The sequence below is a fragment of the Papaver somniferum genome, unplaced genomic scaffold (assembly GCF_003573695.1).
Source record: "Papaver somniferum cultivar HN1 unplaced genomic scaffold, ASM357369v1 unplaced-scaffold_119, whole genome shotgun sequence".
NCBI lineage: Eukaryota > Viridiplantae > Streptophyta > Magnoliopsida > Ranunculales > Papaveraceae > Papaver > Papaver somniferum.
This window is the reverse complement of record NW_020620936.1, coordinates 3,761,548-3,778,465: the sequence shown is the minus strand read 5'-3', so window position 1 is coordinate 3,778,465 and position 16,918 is coordinate 3,761,548. Positions and strand designations below refer to the sequence as shown.

The following is a 16,918-nucleotide window of genomic DNA, read 5'->3' as shown; positions in this document are numbered from 1 at the left end:
GAAGAATTTTTAAAAACTTGGACCACACCATAAGAATCTGAACGCACACAAATACGCTCATAACCCCATTGCATCGCCCACTCCAAGCCAACAATAATTCCATAAAGTTTATCCAAGTAATTAGAAGTAAATCCAATGCCAATACACATAGCTCCAAGGACTGCGCAATTAGCATCTCTTGCCACCACCCCAGCTCTAGCAGTGCCTGGATTACCACGCGCTGCCCCATCACAATAGATTTGAATTTCATTGTCTTCCGGAGGTTACCATAATACTTCAATAGGTTGCTGATGTTTGACGCTCCTATGCACCACTCGAAAGTAGTCCAGCAGCACCGCATCTTCTGCACAGTTTCGCATATAACCTCTAAGGCGGTCAGAGTAATCTTGTATCAACTTCATCACTCTCTTATAAAACAGGCTCAAATTTGGTTTTTGACGATCAAAGATGCATTTGTTGTGCATAGCCCACAACTCCGACCTGATGACTAAGTTTGCAACCAACCACGGTTCACGCACCATTGTACTTCTGCCCTTAGCTGCTTTGTATGAAACAACAAGGTTAAAGTTAGCAGCCAAACCAAATAAATTAGAAATCCAATGCCACGCATGAGTTGCAAAGGTACAATGAAAAAGAATATGCTCCAGCGACTCCTCCTCAATGCCACACAGCACACACTTGTTTGCCAATTGAATTTTGAACCTTGATTGAATGAGATCCAAAGTGGCGTAAGCTCCACGAATGAATTTCCAGTTTTGGGAAGCCAAGTTAGGGTGCACTTCCTTTCTCCACAAAAGGGACACTGCATCAAAATTGCTATGCTTCTGACATATAAGTTCTTTAGAAGAACTCACACTAAAATCACCTGAATAATCAGGCACCCAAACTCTTGTATCTGCTCCGCCAGAAGGAGTTGGAAGCTTGTCCATCTCTAAGCCAGCCTCAAGTAAACGCTCCAAATGATTTTCCGGAATAATCCATTGATTATTTGTCCAACATTCACTCACCAGCGCCAATCTATCAAGAGTGAAATCATCTAAGGTCTCAGCAAAACTATTCTCCCCATACCATGCATCATAGTAAAGTGAAGTAGACCTGCCATCACCTAGCAGCACCTTAGTATTAGCTTCCACAGATTTATAAACCTTTCTAATGCCTGGGAGAATGGTAGACTTCACCCCATAAGTCTTAATGCAACCATTTCGACCAAAAAACTTAACCATAAGATAACCTGCCCACTTCTTATTAGAAGTGCGAATTTTCCACCATAATTTCATGAGAATAGCATTATTCATGGTAGCCATACGAGATAAACCAAGAACCCCTCCTCAAAAGGACAACAGATTTTATCATACGCCACCACAACAGCACGGCTAACATTAGCATCTACCAACCAAGTAAAATTCCGTATTGCACGTTCACATTGCAAAATGAACTTTCTAGGCCATTTATAAATCGCCATGTTATGAATATAATAGCTTTAAATAACAGTTTTAACTAGAACAATACGGTCATGAAAAGATAAGAGGAAACCCTTCCAACCAGCAAGTTGGGTCTTAATCTTCTCAAAAACATTGGAAATATGATGATATCTAACAGTACCTGGCATGATTTGAACTCCCAAGTAACAATCCGGAAAAGTAGCCACACTCATCCCCAAATAATCAGCAAGATAAGTGCTTCTACTCAAGGAACCACCACCATAATAAATCTTACTTTTTTGGCGACAAACAGTCTGACCAGAAGTACGCTGATATTTACCCAACAAATCCTCCAGGTTATTAATGCTCCATAAATTGCCTTTACAAAAAATCATAATATCATCAGCAAAAAAGAGATGGGTAGGAGAAATACCACCTCTAGTTACCATGTGCGACATCTTCTTCTCAGCAAAAAGCTTCGAAATATTTCTGCTAAGGACATCTTCAATCAAGACAAAAATCAAGGGAGAAAGGGGATCACCTTGACGTAAACCTCTATTAATCTTGAAATAACCCTCCGAACTGCCATTCAAGAGAATAGAGATTCTAACAGAATTCAAGATATGAAAAATCCAAGTGCACCACTACTCCGAGAAACCATACCTATGAAAAACTTCCAACACAAAGGTCCGACTAACCATGTCAAAAGCTTGGGTGATGTCAAGATTAAGGCCAATATTAAATCTTTGCGTTTGATATGAAGCTCATTAACAATTTCCGAAGCAAGACTAATGTTTTCATGGATGTTACGCCCTTTCATAAAAGCCACTTGTTCCTCAGAAACAAGATTATCCAAAACACTACCTAGCCTAGTATCCAAGATCTTAGTAAAAATTTTGAAGAAAAAATTACTAAGACCAATAGAACGAAAATTACGAAGAGAGTTTGCACCTCTTACCTTGGGAAGCAAAACGATTAGGCTAGAGTTCACTCCATTTGGAATATAACCAGAATCCCAACAAAAAATAATAGCCTTAATCAAATCTTCTTGAATTATATCCCAGCAGTGTCTATAGAAGCATCCAGAAAAACCATCCGGACCTGGAGCACTGTTAGCCCCTAAATCAAAAACTGCTTGTTTAATTTCCTCAGGAGACAGAATTTTATCCATGGATAAACTTTCCTCCTCCGAGATGCTAATATGATCATAGTCGAATAAACTAGCATCACCCTCCAATTATAGGCCATTGAACTTGTCTTCATAATAGTGCACAACATGATCTCTAAGCTGGTCACAATCAGAAATTGTATTGCCGGCACTGTCAACAAGTTCAGAAATGGTGTTAGAACTTCTACGAATTCGAATGCTATTATGAAAGAAATTAGTGTTGCTTGAACCCTCCACAAGCCACTGATTTCTTGATTTTTGTTTAAGCATAGTGTTCAGCTGAAGACGCGTTTCACTAAGCTTAGCCATAACATCTTTCATGAGATTTAACTTTGTAGTATCATTAGGGTCTTCATCCGAACAAAGAGCAGCTGCCTCAAACCTCAACTGATCTTGTTTTATCCGAGAATGGACATTACCAAAACCTAAAGATTCCACTCCTTGATCACCCCTTTGAGCCACTTTAATTTATATGTGAAAATAAAATCTAGAGACCCGGTAACTGGCATATTCCAACTCTCACTAACCATGCGAAGGAAATCAGCGTGCAAGAACCACATCTTTTGAACACGAAAGAGTGCTCTTTTGGGTCTTGGAACAGCAAAAGGAAAACCCAAAAGTGTAGAATGGTCAGAAACTTCCCTAGGAAGAGCTTTACACCACCAATTCTCAAATTTTGCAAGCCAAGCCGCATTAATAACAACACGATCAAGCTTACTTAAAATTATATCCGTACCCGATTGTCTATTAGTCCAAGTGAATTTAGTACCCAAAGCATCAGCTTCAAAAAGATTGTTGTCATCCAACCAATCCGAAAACTCATTAATAGCAGAAGTTCTTGGCTCAAGACCACCCTTTTTCTCATCTAGGCGAAGGATACAATTAAAATCACCAATGACTAGCCAAGGAATAGCATCACCATGAATATTAAGTTGTTGCCAAAGTCTTCTCCTGGTAACTTTAATATAGCTAGCATGAACAAAAGAAACATGAACCCCGTCAACCTCAATTGTAATGGCATGTTTGATGACATTAACTATTGAAGGACTTATTGTATTTAAATAACAAACCCAAATATTAGCAACACTAGAAGAAGAAGCATTATGAATAACATGAGAAGAAAACCCTTCCCTTAGAAGACCGTTACTAAACGCTGCAGAGCAATGCACTTTAGGTTCAACAAGGCAAAAAAGATCTGGATTAAAATCTCTAATTAACTCCTTAAGTTTATCTTGAGCTACATCACGTGCAACTCCATTGATATTCCAAAATAAAACTCGCATTAATAACCTTTGGGGTTTTGCTTTTTATTCAGATGTACTGTAGAAGTATTTGAGGAGGATTTTAGTCTTGGAGAAGAACCGTTTCTAGATCTAATACCCAATTCTGAATTGTCTTCCAAATATGACAAAGATTCATTATCTCTCAAAGCATCCAGTTTCGCCTGAAGTGCCAAAAGTTGCTGATGTTTGGCTTTTTTCGCAACTTCATCAACTTTGCCAATTTCTTGCACAACTGAGGATTCACCAACAAAAGAGTTTCCCAGGATATTAAACTTGTTATGAGAGATGTATTCAGAACTTCTTTCAAGAGCGTCACACGTAGGTGTAGACAAAGATGAAACAGGATTCCTACCCGGATTAGGAAGTCTAGTTCTTGCCAATTCAACATTCCCACCAGGCTTAGTATTCAAGGCATTAGTACTCAACGACTTAGCCCTGGTAACTAAAACTGAATGCGCAAAAGCAGCTTGTTCCGCCACAGCTGTAGCATTACGCAATGCAGCTTCGGACCTGATTAAATCATCTTGAAACTGTAGTTCCAACTCAACAGTGCCATCAACGCTCACCACTTCAACTGGTACGTTAGTTTCAAGAGGTGATTTCTTATGCTTTCTGCCATTCTTCTTATACTATATTTTTGTGTATTCGTTTGGATACTTATTTTTTCTCTCTCCTAACTTTGCTCTGGCGACTTTTTTCTTGATTTTTTTTTTTTTAGGTTTTTTTAAGTTTTTTTCACGATTTCTCCCTTGTTTGATCATCTTTGGATGATTGGAAATGGGAGAGAAACTTGCTACAGATTTTAGCAACATGGAAATCATGTCTCCTTCAATATCTATGGGTGGTAATAGTTCGTTTTCTGATGTTCTAAAAGGAAAGAAAACCCTAAACCCTACATTTATTAATCTTTCCTCTCTTCCAAATCCAACTCTAAAAGAGGGAGAACCTGTTTTGGAAATCCCTTTGGAATTTTTTAAAGAAGGTTGTAAACCATTCCAATATAGACATGCCCTAGTTGAATAATGGAATCTCAGCCAAGAAGTTAAGTTTCTTCCTATGCGAAGGGGTTTTTTCATCATCATGCTACTAATAGAAGAAGACAAGGAGAGGATCCGTAATGGTCCTAAAGCCATTGTTAATAATCACGTTCTTCAGCTGCACGATTGGTACCCAAGTTTTAACCCAAATAAACAGCGCACTTCTCATGTTGCTGTTTGGGTCTTGTTCCCTGAGTTACCTTTGGAGTTATGGACTGAGAAATCTCTCTTATCAATCGGTAAAAGTTTTGGCACTCCAATCGTGGTTGATGAAAAAACCCTAAGGTTGGAATATGGTTATTTTGCATATGTTCTTATTGATATTGATTTTTCAAAGCATATCCCTGAAAGAATTTTGTTAAAAGCTAATGGAAGATAATTATGGCAATACATGGAAATACACAAACATCCTATATTCTGTTCTAAGTGTAGCATTATTGGTCATGGAGATGAAGATTATCGTAAGAAAACTGGCCAAAAAGTGAATCAAATTCAGGTGAATGCAGTCGACAAAATTCCTAGAACAAGGAACGATAATCCTCCAGGCATGGAGTGGAAAGTTGCGAATAATAAAGACAAGGGTAAGGAAGCTCCAGTTATTCCAGTTGTAGCTGAATGTTCTTCTAAGGTTACTGATGCTGATAAACAAGCTCCCGTGACTGTTGCTTTAGAAGATCAAAACAGAGTTAATACTATAGTAGTTACTGATGTAAGTGATAATGCCCATGCAGAGATGGTTAATACTACGACTAGGAATTCTAACGTTGCTCCTGATAAACAAGGAAAAGTTCATCCAGTTTTCGTTGATACTGACGATCAATTAGAGAAAGAACTGGCTAGTTCTGAGAAGAATTTACGTGATGCCCAGATGAAGCTGATTAAGTACAAACTGCCATTGCAGCTCGTGGAAATATTGCTGCTTGGACAATTAATGAGAAAAAAGCACAGGATAGCAACACTATTTCAGAAGAGCGTCAGAAAATTGCAGATAACAATACTTCCAATAATTACGTTCTTAAAGTTCAGCTGAATCAGGGTAATATTCAACAGTTACAAGCTACTAATGAATGGCAACGAGTTGGGAATAAGAATAAGGGCTCGCCTTTAGATTTACTCCAATTGGCAACGACTTATTTTGTTCTGAGTTGGTTGTTAATCATAATAAATTTGATGTTCTTACTAGTGAGTTAGGCCTTGATAATGATAACATTAAGGGTGACAGTGATACTGAGGAGGAAAAGGACATAAAAGAAGATATTGAGGATTCTGATGGTAGCATAGGTTCTAAGGACTGGGGAGAAGTTGATGAGGATATTATCGCCAGAAAGGAAGCTCAGAGAGTGGCTAGGAAGGCTTCAAAAATTTTGTCGTTTAAATCCAATTCCGGTAATAGTTTGGTTTCTGACCAAACTGTAAAACGTGAGGATGATAGTTTGTCCGGCCCAAATAAGGGCATTCAAACAACGAGGGGTCCTGGAGATAGGCCTGAGTTGGACCAAAGTTTTGGGCCGTTAGTAAAGAAAAGCTCAGAAGCATTTCGTGCTCGTTTGGATGCTTTGAAATCTCAACGAGAGGTTTCCCTCTTAGCACATGAGATGTTGGAAGGTAAAACTAATGTTGATAATGAAAATTCTGAAATTGATTTTGATTTGGAAAATATTTTAACTAAAGAAGAGCTAGAAGAGGCAAGTACAATTCAGAATGAGGAAGTACGTGCTAAGTTCATTAGGAGTCCAGCCTACAGAAAAGATTATTACAAGGAGCAACATGATTTATCGGATAGAATGAAAACTAAAAAACCAGAATCTCATAGTAAGAAACAATCTCCTATTAAACTTGTTCCTAGGGGTAACTATTCTTCGGATGAAGATGATTATGATGATATTTATGAAGATGACTACAATGATCTTTACGGAGATACATATTTTATGTCTCAAATTTTAGCTAGTCTCCATCCTAAGAAGAGGAACTTTAGAGTTGGAAAGGGTCGCAAACGTTTTTAATGTTCCTATTTTCCTCTTTTTTTTATTTATTTGTGCTTAGTAGCTTATTTTTAAGTTTTTCATGTTATTTTGTGTTTTTTTTTCTCCCCTTTGGTTTATGGGGGAGGGGATGCCTTGATCCTCCCAGCCCTTAATTCTTGTAATTACGTTTTTTTGCTTTAATAAACCATCTTGACCTAGCAAAAAAAAAGTCATTCTTCTTATAGTTTGCAACCTGCCATGTTGCATTGTTTTCACCCTGATTAATAACAAGAGCTTTCGGTTGCTGAGACGTACCAATTGGTTGCTGAACTGCAGTATGTGCGTGCTTATTCCTGCATTCAGAGTCTAAGTGTCCAACAATCTTGCACTTGGAGCAATACTTCGGTTTCTTAAGGATTTCAATTGGCTGCAAAAAATTACGACCACCAGCTTCTACATAAACTGAATCTGTATCATGTTTTGCAAAATCTATATCAATCAAAACAGAGGCATAATGACCATATTCATGATTTAGGGTTCGCTTGTCAACCACAATGGGCGTTCCAAGGGATTTCCCTAATGCTAGCAGCGTCTTTTCCACCCACATCTCAACAGGGAGACCAGGAAACTTGACCCACACAGTAGAATGAGAGGTACATTGTTTGTCAGCATCAAACCCTGGATACCACTCTATCAAACGTAGTGGTTTTTCATTCACAATCCACGGATCTTTGTTGCCATCTTTGTAAACCTTGTCTTTGTTTTCTTGAGATAACAACTTGATAATGACAAAACCCCGATTCATAGGATCCATTGATCTTTGTTGCCATCACCAAGGATCCATTGATGTTCCAAATTAATTTTGATATCGTTAAGTTTCACACCTTTGAGATCCAGTCTTCCAATGAGACTAAATCGCCATATCTGACAGCCTTCTTCATAAAAATCTTGAGGAATTACTATAGCCGGCTTACCATCTTTGACAGTAGGGTTTGGTAAAGAACTAATATCAATAGCAGTTGTAACGTGATTTTTGTTATTTTTTCCCATAACAAGTTCAGCAAAAGTAAGTTTTGGATGACTTGAATCACCCACAGATTGTTCTCCCATCCTTAATCACCAAAGTTGATCAAGGATTTGAGCGCCAGAAAGTTTTGAAAAGAAAAACCCAAAATCACCAAAGAGATTTTAGGAGAGAAAAAAGCTTTTTTTAAAATAACTTGCTAACAATAACCTATACTTTTGTCTTTCCATTTGCTCATTCTTTTCTTTGAAATAATCTTGTCTAAAAGCTGGACTTCTAATGAACTTAGCACGCACATCTTGAACATTGCTTTCCACCTCTAATTCTTCCTTAGACAAAATATTATTCATATCAAAAACAATATCAACCAACCCGGCTTGAATTTCCATGTTAGTGTCACGACTTGGAGATTCTTCATTAGACTTGCTGGGAGAAGATTCCAAACTTGAATCAGATTGCAAAGAACGCTTTGCTATGATTTTAGCAGCCTGTTTGGCAACTTTCCTATCTTTTTTTCCTTGCTAAAATGTCAGCATCAACTTCCCCCCATTCTTTAGATCCCATACTAACATCTGAGTTACTAGATTCCAATACTTGTTCCTCCTCCTCCTCAATATTAACATTATCAAGGCCTAACTCAGATGAAAGGACATCATATTTATTTTTAACCACAACTTCAGTTTGCAATAACGCATCCACATAAGGAGTAAAATCATTCTCAAAAGGAGTAAAAGAAAAAGGAGTACCTTTACTAGGGGATTTCTTCACTTTCACCTCAGTCCAATCTTCTTTAGAAATCATAGAGTCCTTGTTAATATTGAAATCTGAAGGTTTCAAAACAGCGTCCTGTTTGCCTTCCAAAGCCACAAAAATATCAATTTCCGTATTTTGTTTAGACACGGACTTAGGGTTTTTATCCAAACTTGACACGGCCTTTGGTGTGGTCACGTTCTGGGCAACCATGCCATCTTTTTTCTTATGTACATCTATAGCCTCCTGAGCTGCAATAGCATTTTTGCACTTAATAAACTTCATATGAGTTTCACGATACTCATCAGCAGCTTTAGCAAGCTCCGTTTCCAACTGATTTGCTTCACCAACACTAGTTTGATGCTGCACATTACTTGTACCTACTTCAGGAGGAGCGTTTTTATTTTTCGCCAAAACACCCACGGACTGTGCATGGCCTGCATTGACAGAATTATTACGTGCAGCAGTATTTTCTTTAGCTGCAATTGCATCATCATCTTTCTTTTGTTTAACCTGCCATTATTGGTTATTCCCTTTCTTTTGTTCAACCTGTTTAGTTTTTCCCTTTCTTCTTGTCTATAAATACCCTAGCATTTCTCTCCTTCCAGATAGACCAAATGATTGCAACAGGAACAAGATTCCATACAACAATGCTGTCTTTATCAAACTGAGTGAGATGCCAAGCTTGTAAAGAAGGAATACTGTCTTCAGGCATACAGAAAAACCATCTAAGATTACTGACAAACTTCTCCCAAACTTCTCTGGAAAAAGAACAATGCAGAAGAACATGATAAGTTGTCTCATTATTGTTGCAAAACAAACAATCTTCAGACACCTCTATTCTTTTTCTTCTAAGCAAATCTCTAGTAGGTAATCTATTATGAGCAATCAACCACAAAAAGAATCCAATCTTTGGTGGACATTTCAAGTTCCAAATAAAAGTAAATATAGAACTGTTGTTAATCAAACCATCCTCCACAATTATTTTGTCATAAATTGATTTAACTGAAAAAGTCTTATTTTTATTGAGTGACCATTGAAGCTCATCCTCCTCCTCTCTATTTAATCTGACATCAGACAAATCTGAGCTGAGAATTTGAAACTCCATCCTTGCTGCAGCATTTAACCTTCTAGGGACATTGAGATTCCAGACTTCAAGACCATTGCCAACATTGCACATCTCAGCAACTGAAAAATGTTTAGACCTTGACACAGCATAAAGAGTTGGAAAGCAAATTTTAATAGGAGACTCATACAACCCATTATCATCCCAGAACCTGACTTTGTTTCCATTGTTTACTTTGAATCTGACATATTTCAGAAATAAAGCTTTATGTTTCATAATTGCTCTCCAGACAAACCTCCCATAAGTACATTTAGGAGTATTTGAAATCCATTCTGCAACATCGCAGCCATACTTCTCATGAACTAACTTTCTCCAGAGAGCATTTTCCTCCATTGCAAACCTCCAGCACCACTTAGACAGTAAAGCCTGTGACAACTAACATGTTATTTATTCTTATATTTTGTTCGTTTTCATATGAATAGACTCTACTAATGTGTTCCTCAACTCCTACAACCACGATGTTTCCATTAGTGTGAGGTACAAGTTTCTAGACTTAGGAGTTTATCATTTTTTTTCCTTATCAACACAAGGGAAAACTAACAAGGCTAAAAAAAAATAAAAAAAACTCTATATGAGAACACTCCCCCACACTTAAACTTTACATTGTCCTCAATGTAAATTGAATCGTCCAAAGAAAGTCAAGGTGGGAAATCTTATACCATGATATATATACACAATAAGAAAATAAAATGCATAATAAAAAATGATACTCCAACTCATAGCTATTTCTGAACAATAGAGGATAAACACTAAACAAGCTATTTAGTTGGCATCTAATCTCAACTCAGCCAATATATATACCTCATCGTCAAGAAAAAATTCCATCTACTTAAAGGCTAGTGTTTATTCTAAATTGTTCAAAAATCTCTAAAAATTGGAGTTTTGGTATGCAAATATCCAAAATAAGAAAATAAAGATAAAAGACTTGAAAAATAAAAAGATAGATATAGATACACAAAACCAGTGGGTTGCCTCCCGCTTAGCGCTTGGTTTAAAGTCGTCAGCCCGACTTGCAAGATGAATTCCCCATACACCAACAATCTGAAAAGTTGGGGATCCACCCATATAACCAGTTTTCCAAACACTAGCTTCGCACAATATTAGTAATATAAAACAGAAACGAAGCTATTAACCGATAAAAGTTTCTCCCACACTTATTCTTGTCCACACTTGGGAGTGTATAAAGAATATAGAAATCGGGTACTTCCAAGGTTTCTTGTTCCAAGACCTGCATAGTATGAGAATCAAGTATCTCTAATGGCGGAATTCGAGAAACAAAGTCATTCAACAATATTCTCGAAGCACATACATTCAAACCAATAAGAGGTAAAGGAGAAGAAACAATAGGCAAAGGGTTAGACAAACCTTGCACAATCTCTTGTAGCACGGAATCCTCTTCATCCTTGAAAAATTCAAGTGAACTATTCACCTCTTGCATATCATGGTCCTCTATCAAACCTTGCAACCATTCTTCGTCCGTTTCTGCCTTAACCAAAATCTCGGCATCAACATCTTCATTACAATCCTTTGCAAGCTCAATTGGGTCTTCCACAATATTGGTCATATCGGTTTCATTCTCAACACACTCCTCTACATTGTAAGGCACATACTCTTTTGCGGATCCAAATTTTATTATAAGAAACTTTTTTAGAACACTCAAAAATGCAGCATCCTCAAGCTCCACCCTTTGAATAGGCTCTTGATCATTATTAAGATCAATGCTTGAGTAATCTACACAAGTGTCATCATAGTCCTTTTCATCTTCATCTTGATCCCAGAATTCCATTGTACACCTTTGGGTAATGTCACCATGAGTTGCTTAAAACGACGTATCTTCATAATCATCGTCAATTTCATAGCTAACATAAGATTGGTTGTCGCTGAATTTAGTGTTGCTAACCTCAAACTCATCCTTTTGAATAGCGAATGATCATTATTAAGATCAAGAGTTGAGTTAGCTACACAATTATCAACGGAAGTCCCCAAAGTTTGGCCTTTTTCAACAGTAGCATCAATCAAATATTCATCACACACCACATGCACATTAGAATAATTATTGCTTTGAAAACAAAATTCTTCTTCATACCTTTCTTCCTTGTATTCATCAATGCTTCTTCGTAAGATAGCCATACCTTCACGAAGTCCTTGGAGTTGCTCGTTTGTAGCCTCTTTATCTTTTTGAAACTCTTGTCGTAAAAAGTTGGAAAGGTTGTCTAACAAGTTAGAGACTTGTTGTTCACGAGCATAAGAATCCTCCAATCCTTGTGGTTGTTCGCACACATACCCGTCATAAGGTTGTTGATATGTATGAGGACCACAATATTCCGTAGGATATTGATCATAAACAATGATTGGTGTTGACTATAACCCTGGGATGGTTGGTAGTTTCCATATTGTTGAGGTTGTTGAAAACCGTATCTGTTGTTCCAATATGCTCCGTCCATAGAAATTGGTACCTGAAACACGATCCTCAAAACAAGTTTAACAACCAGAAATAAAAACAAAAACAAAACAAAAAACAAAACCAAAACAAAAAATAAGAAACCAAAAACAAGTGACAACCGCTGCCTACCCGGCAGCGGCGCCAAAGTTTGATCGCTGTCGTATGCGTCAAAAATAAATTACTTTCTCACTACTCAAAATATAAAATATAGCAAGGGTAAGAAAGGATCGTTCCCACAGAGAGGATCTAGGTTGTCAAGTTGTTTCGGTTTCCTATAAATAACAATGGGGGGTTTTCTGATTTTTATATAATAAACTAAATAAAAGCAAACAATAAAGGTAAACAAAATCAATAAGATTATAATATTGGTCAAGGATTGGTTTTCATTCACAAATATGTATTTGAAACAATAACTAGAATTGATATTTAATCTCAATTTATTAAAAGTCCTAGGATACCTTGATCGCAAGAATATCCCGCTAATTTCCTCTTGTCACCAACAAACACATTAAAAGATGCGAATGTGAATTCTACCTAGAAAGCAACCTAAAGTGTAAAAGCACAATTAAGTTTAACTCTCTAAGAGCACTAAGTTCTATGAAATAAGACTAATCAATGCAAACAAACGTGTAAAAGCGCTAATCCGTTTTAACAAAGGTTATAATCCACTTGTGACTACTAGGATGTATCACTACAAGCAATAATCACAATTATGCTACTTGCAATCAGGAATTATCAATTTTGCGTATAATAACCCTAATCTAGCAATAGAGATGAAAACTAATTCAATCGATTCGCGACTCGACTAAACATGCATTCAAATCATATAACAATATTAAAAGTGAATTATAAGCAACAAAATATGGAGACAAAACTAATTCATTGCATAAATATCATGGTTGGGATTCCAACTTATTCCTTAACCAATAATAAAAACTTATCTCATATTCATGGAGTTCATAACAAGAAGGAAGAGAAAACCTATCATGTTGTAAACCCTAGGCAAAGGTAGAAGAAGATGATAATCAGATCTTTTTATGGGATAAAATTCTTGTTTTATATACTTTCTGTGCCTTCAGTTTAACTTTGGTCGCACCCATCAGCTAACAACCCATGAGTGAAGCCCAACAGTTTCAAGTCCATCTGAGTAAGCTACTGGATCGGTGAGTCAACTCGCCTGACTCCGATTAAACCTGTGACTAAACTGTTAGAGCATTGCTCGGTCGACCTCGCTTGCGTTGCTATCTCAAGCATGTTTGTCAATGTTAGTTATCAAAACTATAAGTCTTGATTTCTAGTCTATTGTAGATAAGTCTCGGACTAGGATAAAAAGTGTAGTTGAGCTCAAGAACTTCATGGCGATTCATCATACAAGAAGAAGAACTACTCAAGGAACTGGTGGAGCTTCTCGACAAAAAGGTATGTGAAGACTTGAACTTATCTATCACTCAAAAGTCTATCTACTCTATCTCCTACTCTTTGAGAGAAGAAGTCGTACACTATATATAGACTTGGATTATACACATTTGGTATTTCGATCCGATATACCTCGCCTATATATATCTCGAAATATATGTTGGTAAGATTTTCGCTTCGATAAAGTTTATATTTACCTAGTGAAGAAAGTCATGATATGTTTCAATCACTTTGAAAATTGCTTTGACGAGAAATAGTGTAACAACTATATAACGTCCTCTAAGAATATTTCAATGATTGAAATGAGAGTTTAGATTACATGATCAATGATGGACATAAAAATTGTTGTGGAAACACATTTATGTATAAGTCCTATTTCTTGAACCAAAGTTTGCGAACTTTGTTGATCAAGAGAAATCGGAAGTATGGCAAGTGCCAAGTCCCATTTCCATTGTTAGCTTCTTCCACAGTAAAACCATCTCGAGCACCAGCTTTGTGTAACCAATTCAACCCATCTCTCCAATTCTTACCGACTGCAACTTCAGTTATCAATTTCTTCAATTCAATTGAACTACATAAAAACCCTAAATTCTTTCTTCTGTAAATTCCATCAGCAGCCATCATCATTCTTTCTCTCTAACAACGATTCCAACACAGACCCATGTTCTAATTCTTCATCGCCATGAAAATCAGCAGCAACAACAAAGAAAAAAGGGGAGAACTGAAAGAAATGAAATAATTGGGAAGAAACTGTCTTCTCCTCGACCAGATTCAGGGCAAAATATATAGGAACTGATAAAGACATACAATGGCTGGATAAGGGCCACATGAAGTTATTTTGCCTGTCGGTTCTAGATAACCGACAACCTAATTCTCTTTATTGCTCAACTGTCAGTTATAAGGGACTGACATTTCATTCTTCATCTCCCTCATGTCGGCTCCAACTATAACTCGCCTGTGAATTGACATTTTTCCCTTTTCGCTCCAAATGGCTAATTTCTTCTTCTTTTGCTCATAATGACTCCATTGCACCTAATAAACTCAAAATCAAACATAAGAGACATAATTCATAAAGACAATAGCAAAGAAAGCATAAATACTAGATATAAAATTAGGTGTTTTAGACACCTATCAAATTCCCCCACACTTAGACTTTGCTAGTCCTCGAGCAAATCAAACAAAACAATTTTAAAACATAGCATGAGATGCTGTCAACAAACCTAATGAACTTGGAGGTCTGGGATTCAAGAATATGGAATACTTCAATACTTCTATGATCACAAAAATTGCTTGGAGATTAATTGAAGAGCCCAATTCTCTCTGGAGCAATACCATGAAGGAAACACATTATCCTAACCAAGAAGTCATAAGAATGAACATCATCCCAAAGACTACTGCTTCCTGGATATGGAAAGGAACTTTGGAAGGCATAGCTTGTATTCAAAAGTATTATATCTGGCAGATAGGAAAAGGCATTAACATTCATATTTGGGAAGATAGAAGGATAGAAAACTACCCTGAAATAGTTCAAAAACCTCCTAATTGTCCCCCAAACCTCACCACTGTCAATCAACTTTTCAATACCTATGGAGAATGGGACTTACAACTCCTAGATCTCTGGTTTCCTCAAGATATTCAAAACCTGATAATCCTCATTCACCACAATCCTAACACTAAATACACCATAAGATGGAGCTTAACCCATAATAGGAAATTCACTGTCAAATCCTTATATGATAAGCAAATCACCAATAAGTATGCCAAGATATCTTGATAGCTCCTTGGAAGGATATATGGAAGTTAGACACTACTCCTGCCATCCACCTTTTCATATGGAAATGTGCTCATGGAATTCTACTAACTAATGCCAAAACTGCCAGTATTCTGAATTATATCGATCCCATATGCACTATCTGCAAGAATGCTCATGAGGATATTACTCTTGTTCTTCTGACTTGTCCAACTGCTTCAAATGTCTGGAGGAAACTCTTTGGAGATTCTCATCAATTATTCACTGCTTTTGGATCATTCCAAGATTGGCTCAAAAGTTGGTTCCACAAATAATAACCCTCATACAAGTTGGAATGCTACTTCTGCCAATATGTTGGTTCATTTGGAAAGCTAGGTGTGATATGGTTTTCAGAAATATTAGGCATTCTACTGAGAATACTGCACTGAGCATTACTCAATATTTATGTTCCTTTAACAGAGTGATTCATAAACCAGGGAACATTCTGAACAATCTTGATCAGAATTTAAGAACTGATAATTTGGTCAGACAGCATAGTGAGAAATTTGGAATCACTTTTAGCATGCATATCATGGAAGTGAATCATAACATGTCTAATAGTGATTTACCATCCTTTACTAACTTTTCTTTGGTTGCAATGTCCTTCTCAGGTCAGTGTGTGGGAGCTAGAAACTAAAAATACCCTACAGCTGGACTCAGCAGAACAGACAGAGCAAGCAGAGGAGCTAAACTAGCTATGGAATGGGGCAAGGAGATGCAGAAAGCCAGCATAGACTTTGAGGCAGAAGATGAGGAAATTCTACGCAATTCAGAAAGGTTATCAAACACAAGTGCAGGATAGATTTCAAGGAACCACAACTATCATCTACGGAGGAAATTTTGAAGCTATTGATTTTGTGTTAGGCAACCTAATCAAGCTAGCTCCACAGCAAATCACCAATGCTATTAGATTAGCTCAGTTATCTAGTAATTATACTTTGCTGCAGAACTTAAATGGAAAGGACCCAATCTCCAAATTTTTTGACAGCGTTACAGTCTACTCAAAACCCTTTTGTTAAAGATAACTGTAATAAATATTATCAAACCATGAAGGACCATCCTGATGCTAAACATAGACCAGATGGCCAACTGCTGTACCATTGAGTCTGTAGCTTTTTCGAGCTTTAGCTCAGTTTTATTATAAAATAAAAAGGCGTAAACACCCGTATGAACCAATATTAATAATTTAATAATTCTCTCTTCTCTCCCTCTCCCAAAACTCCCGGGAAGAAAAAAAAACTACTTATTTCATCGTTCAATCTCCTTAATTTTCTCGGATTTGATTTGATTTTTCAAATCTTCCGGGAAAATCAAGGTTATTTCTTTCAGTTTATGTAAATATCAAATAAAAGTAATTGTTGTTCCAACAATTTTTAGGGATTGTCTCTCTATTTTTTATAGATCTTATGGTGTCTCAAGACTATTTATATTTTTTTATATGATAGCCATAATGGCTTTTTCTGGTGGTGTTGTTGCATCGTTATAAAGTGCGTTATG

At 36.9% G+C, this 16,918-nt stretch overlaps 2 protein-coding genes across 2 annotated transcripts; both read right to left on the bottom strand.

Annotated features, from left to right (window-relative positions):
• Positions 1-1,480: 1,480 nt before the first annotated feature.
• Positions 1,481-2,592, bottom strand: LOC113330808. Its single transcript, XM_026577620.1, has 2 exons — positions 2,120-2,592; positions 1,481-2,003 (listed from the first exon to the last, which is right to left on the bottom strand). The coding sequence occupies exons 1-2, from the start codon at positions 2,590-2,592 to the stop codon at positions 1,481-1,483; spliced, it is 996 nt and encodes a 331-aa protein (XP_026433405.1).
• Positions 2,593-2,658: 66 nt separating this feature from the next.
• Positions 2,659-3,872, bottom strand: LOC113330807. Its single transcript, XM_026577619.1, has 2 exons — positions 3,145-3,872; positions 2,659-3,040 (listed from the first exon to the last, which is right to left on the bottom strand). The coding sequence occupies exons 1-2, from the start codon at positions 3,870-3,872 to the stop codon at positions 2,659-2,661; spliced, it is 1,110 nt and encodes a 369-aa protein (XP_026433404.1).
• Between the last annotated feature and the right edge of the window lie 13,046 nt (positions 3,873-16,918).

Bases quoted from the DNA above. Each gene is read 5' to 3' on its own strand.
- LOC113330808 (XM_026577620.1), bottom strand. From the start codon at position 2,592: ATGGATAAAATTCTGTCTCCTGAGGAAATTAAACAAGCAGTTTTTGAT. The intron at 2,004-2,119 runs GTTAGTCGGACC...CTTGAATGGCAG, and splicing joins TCACCCAAGCTTTTGACATG to TTCGGAGGGTTATTTCAAGA.
- LOC113330807 (XM_026577619.1), bottom strand. From the start codon at position 3,872: ATGCGAGTTTTATTTTGGAATATCAATGGAGTTGCACGTGATGTAGCT. The intron at 3,041-3,144 runs GTTCTTGCACGC...AGTGGCTCAAAG, and splicing joins TTTCGTGTTCAAAAGATGTG to GGGTGATCAAGGAGTGGAAT.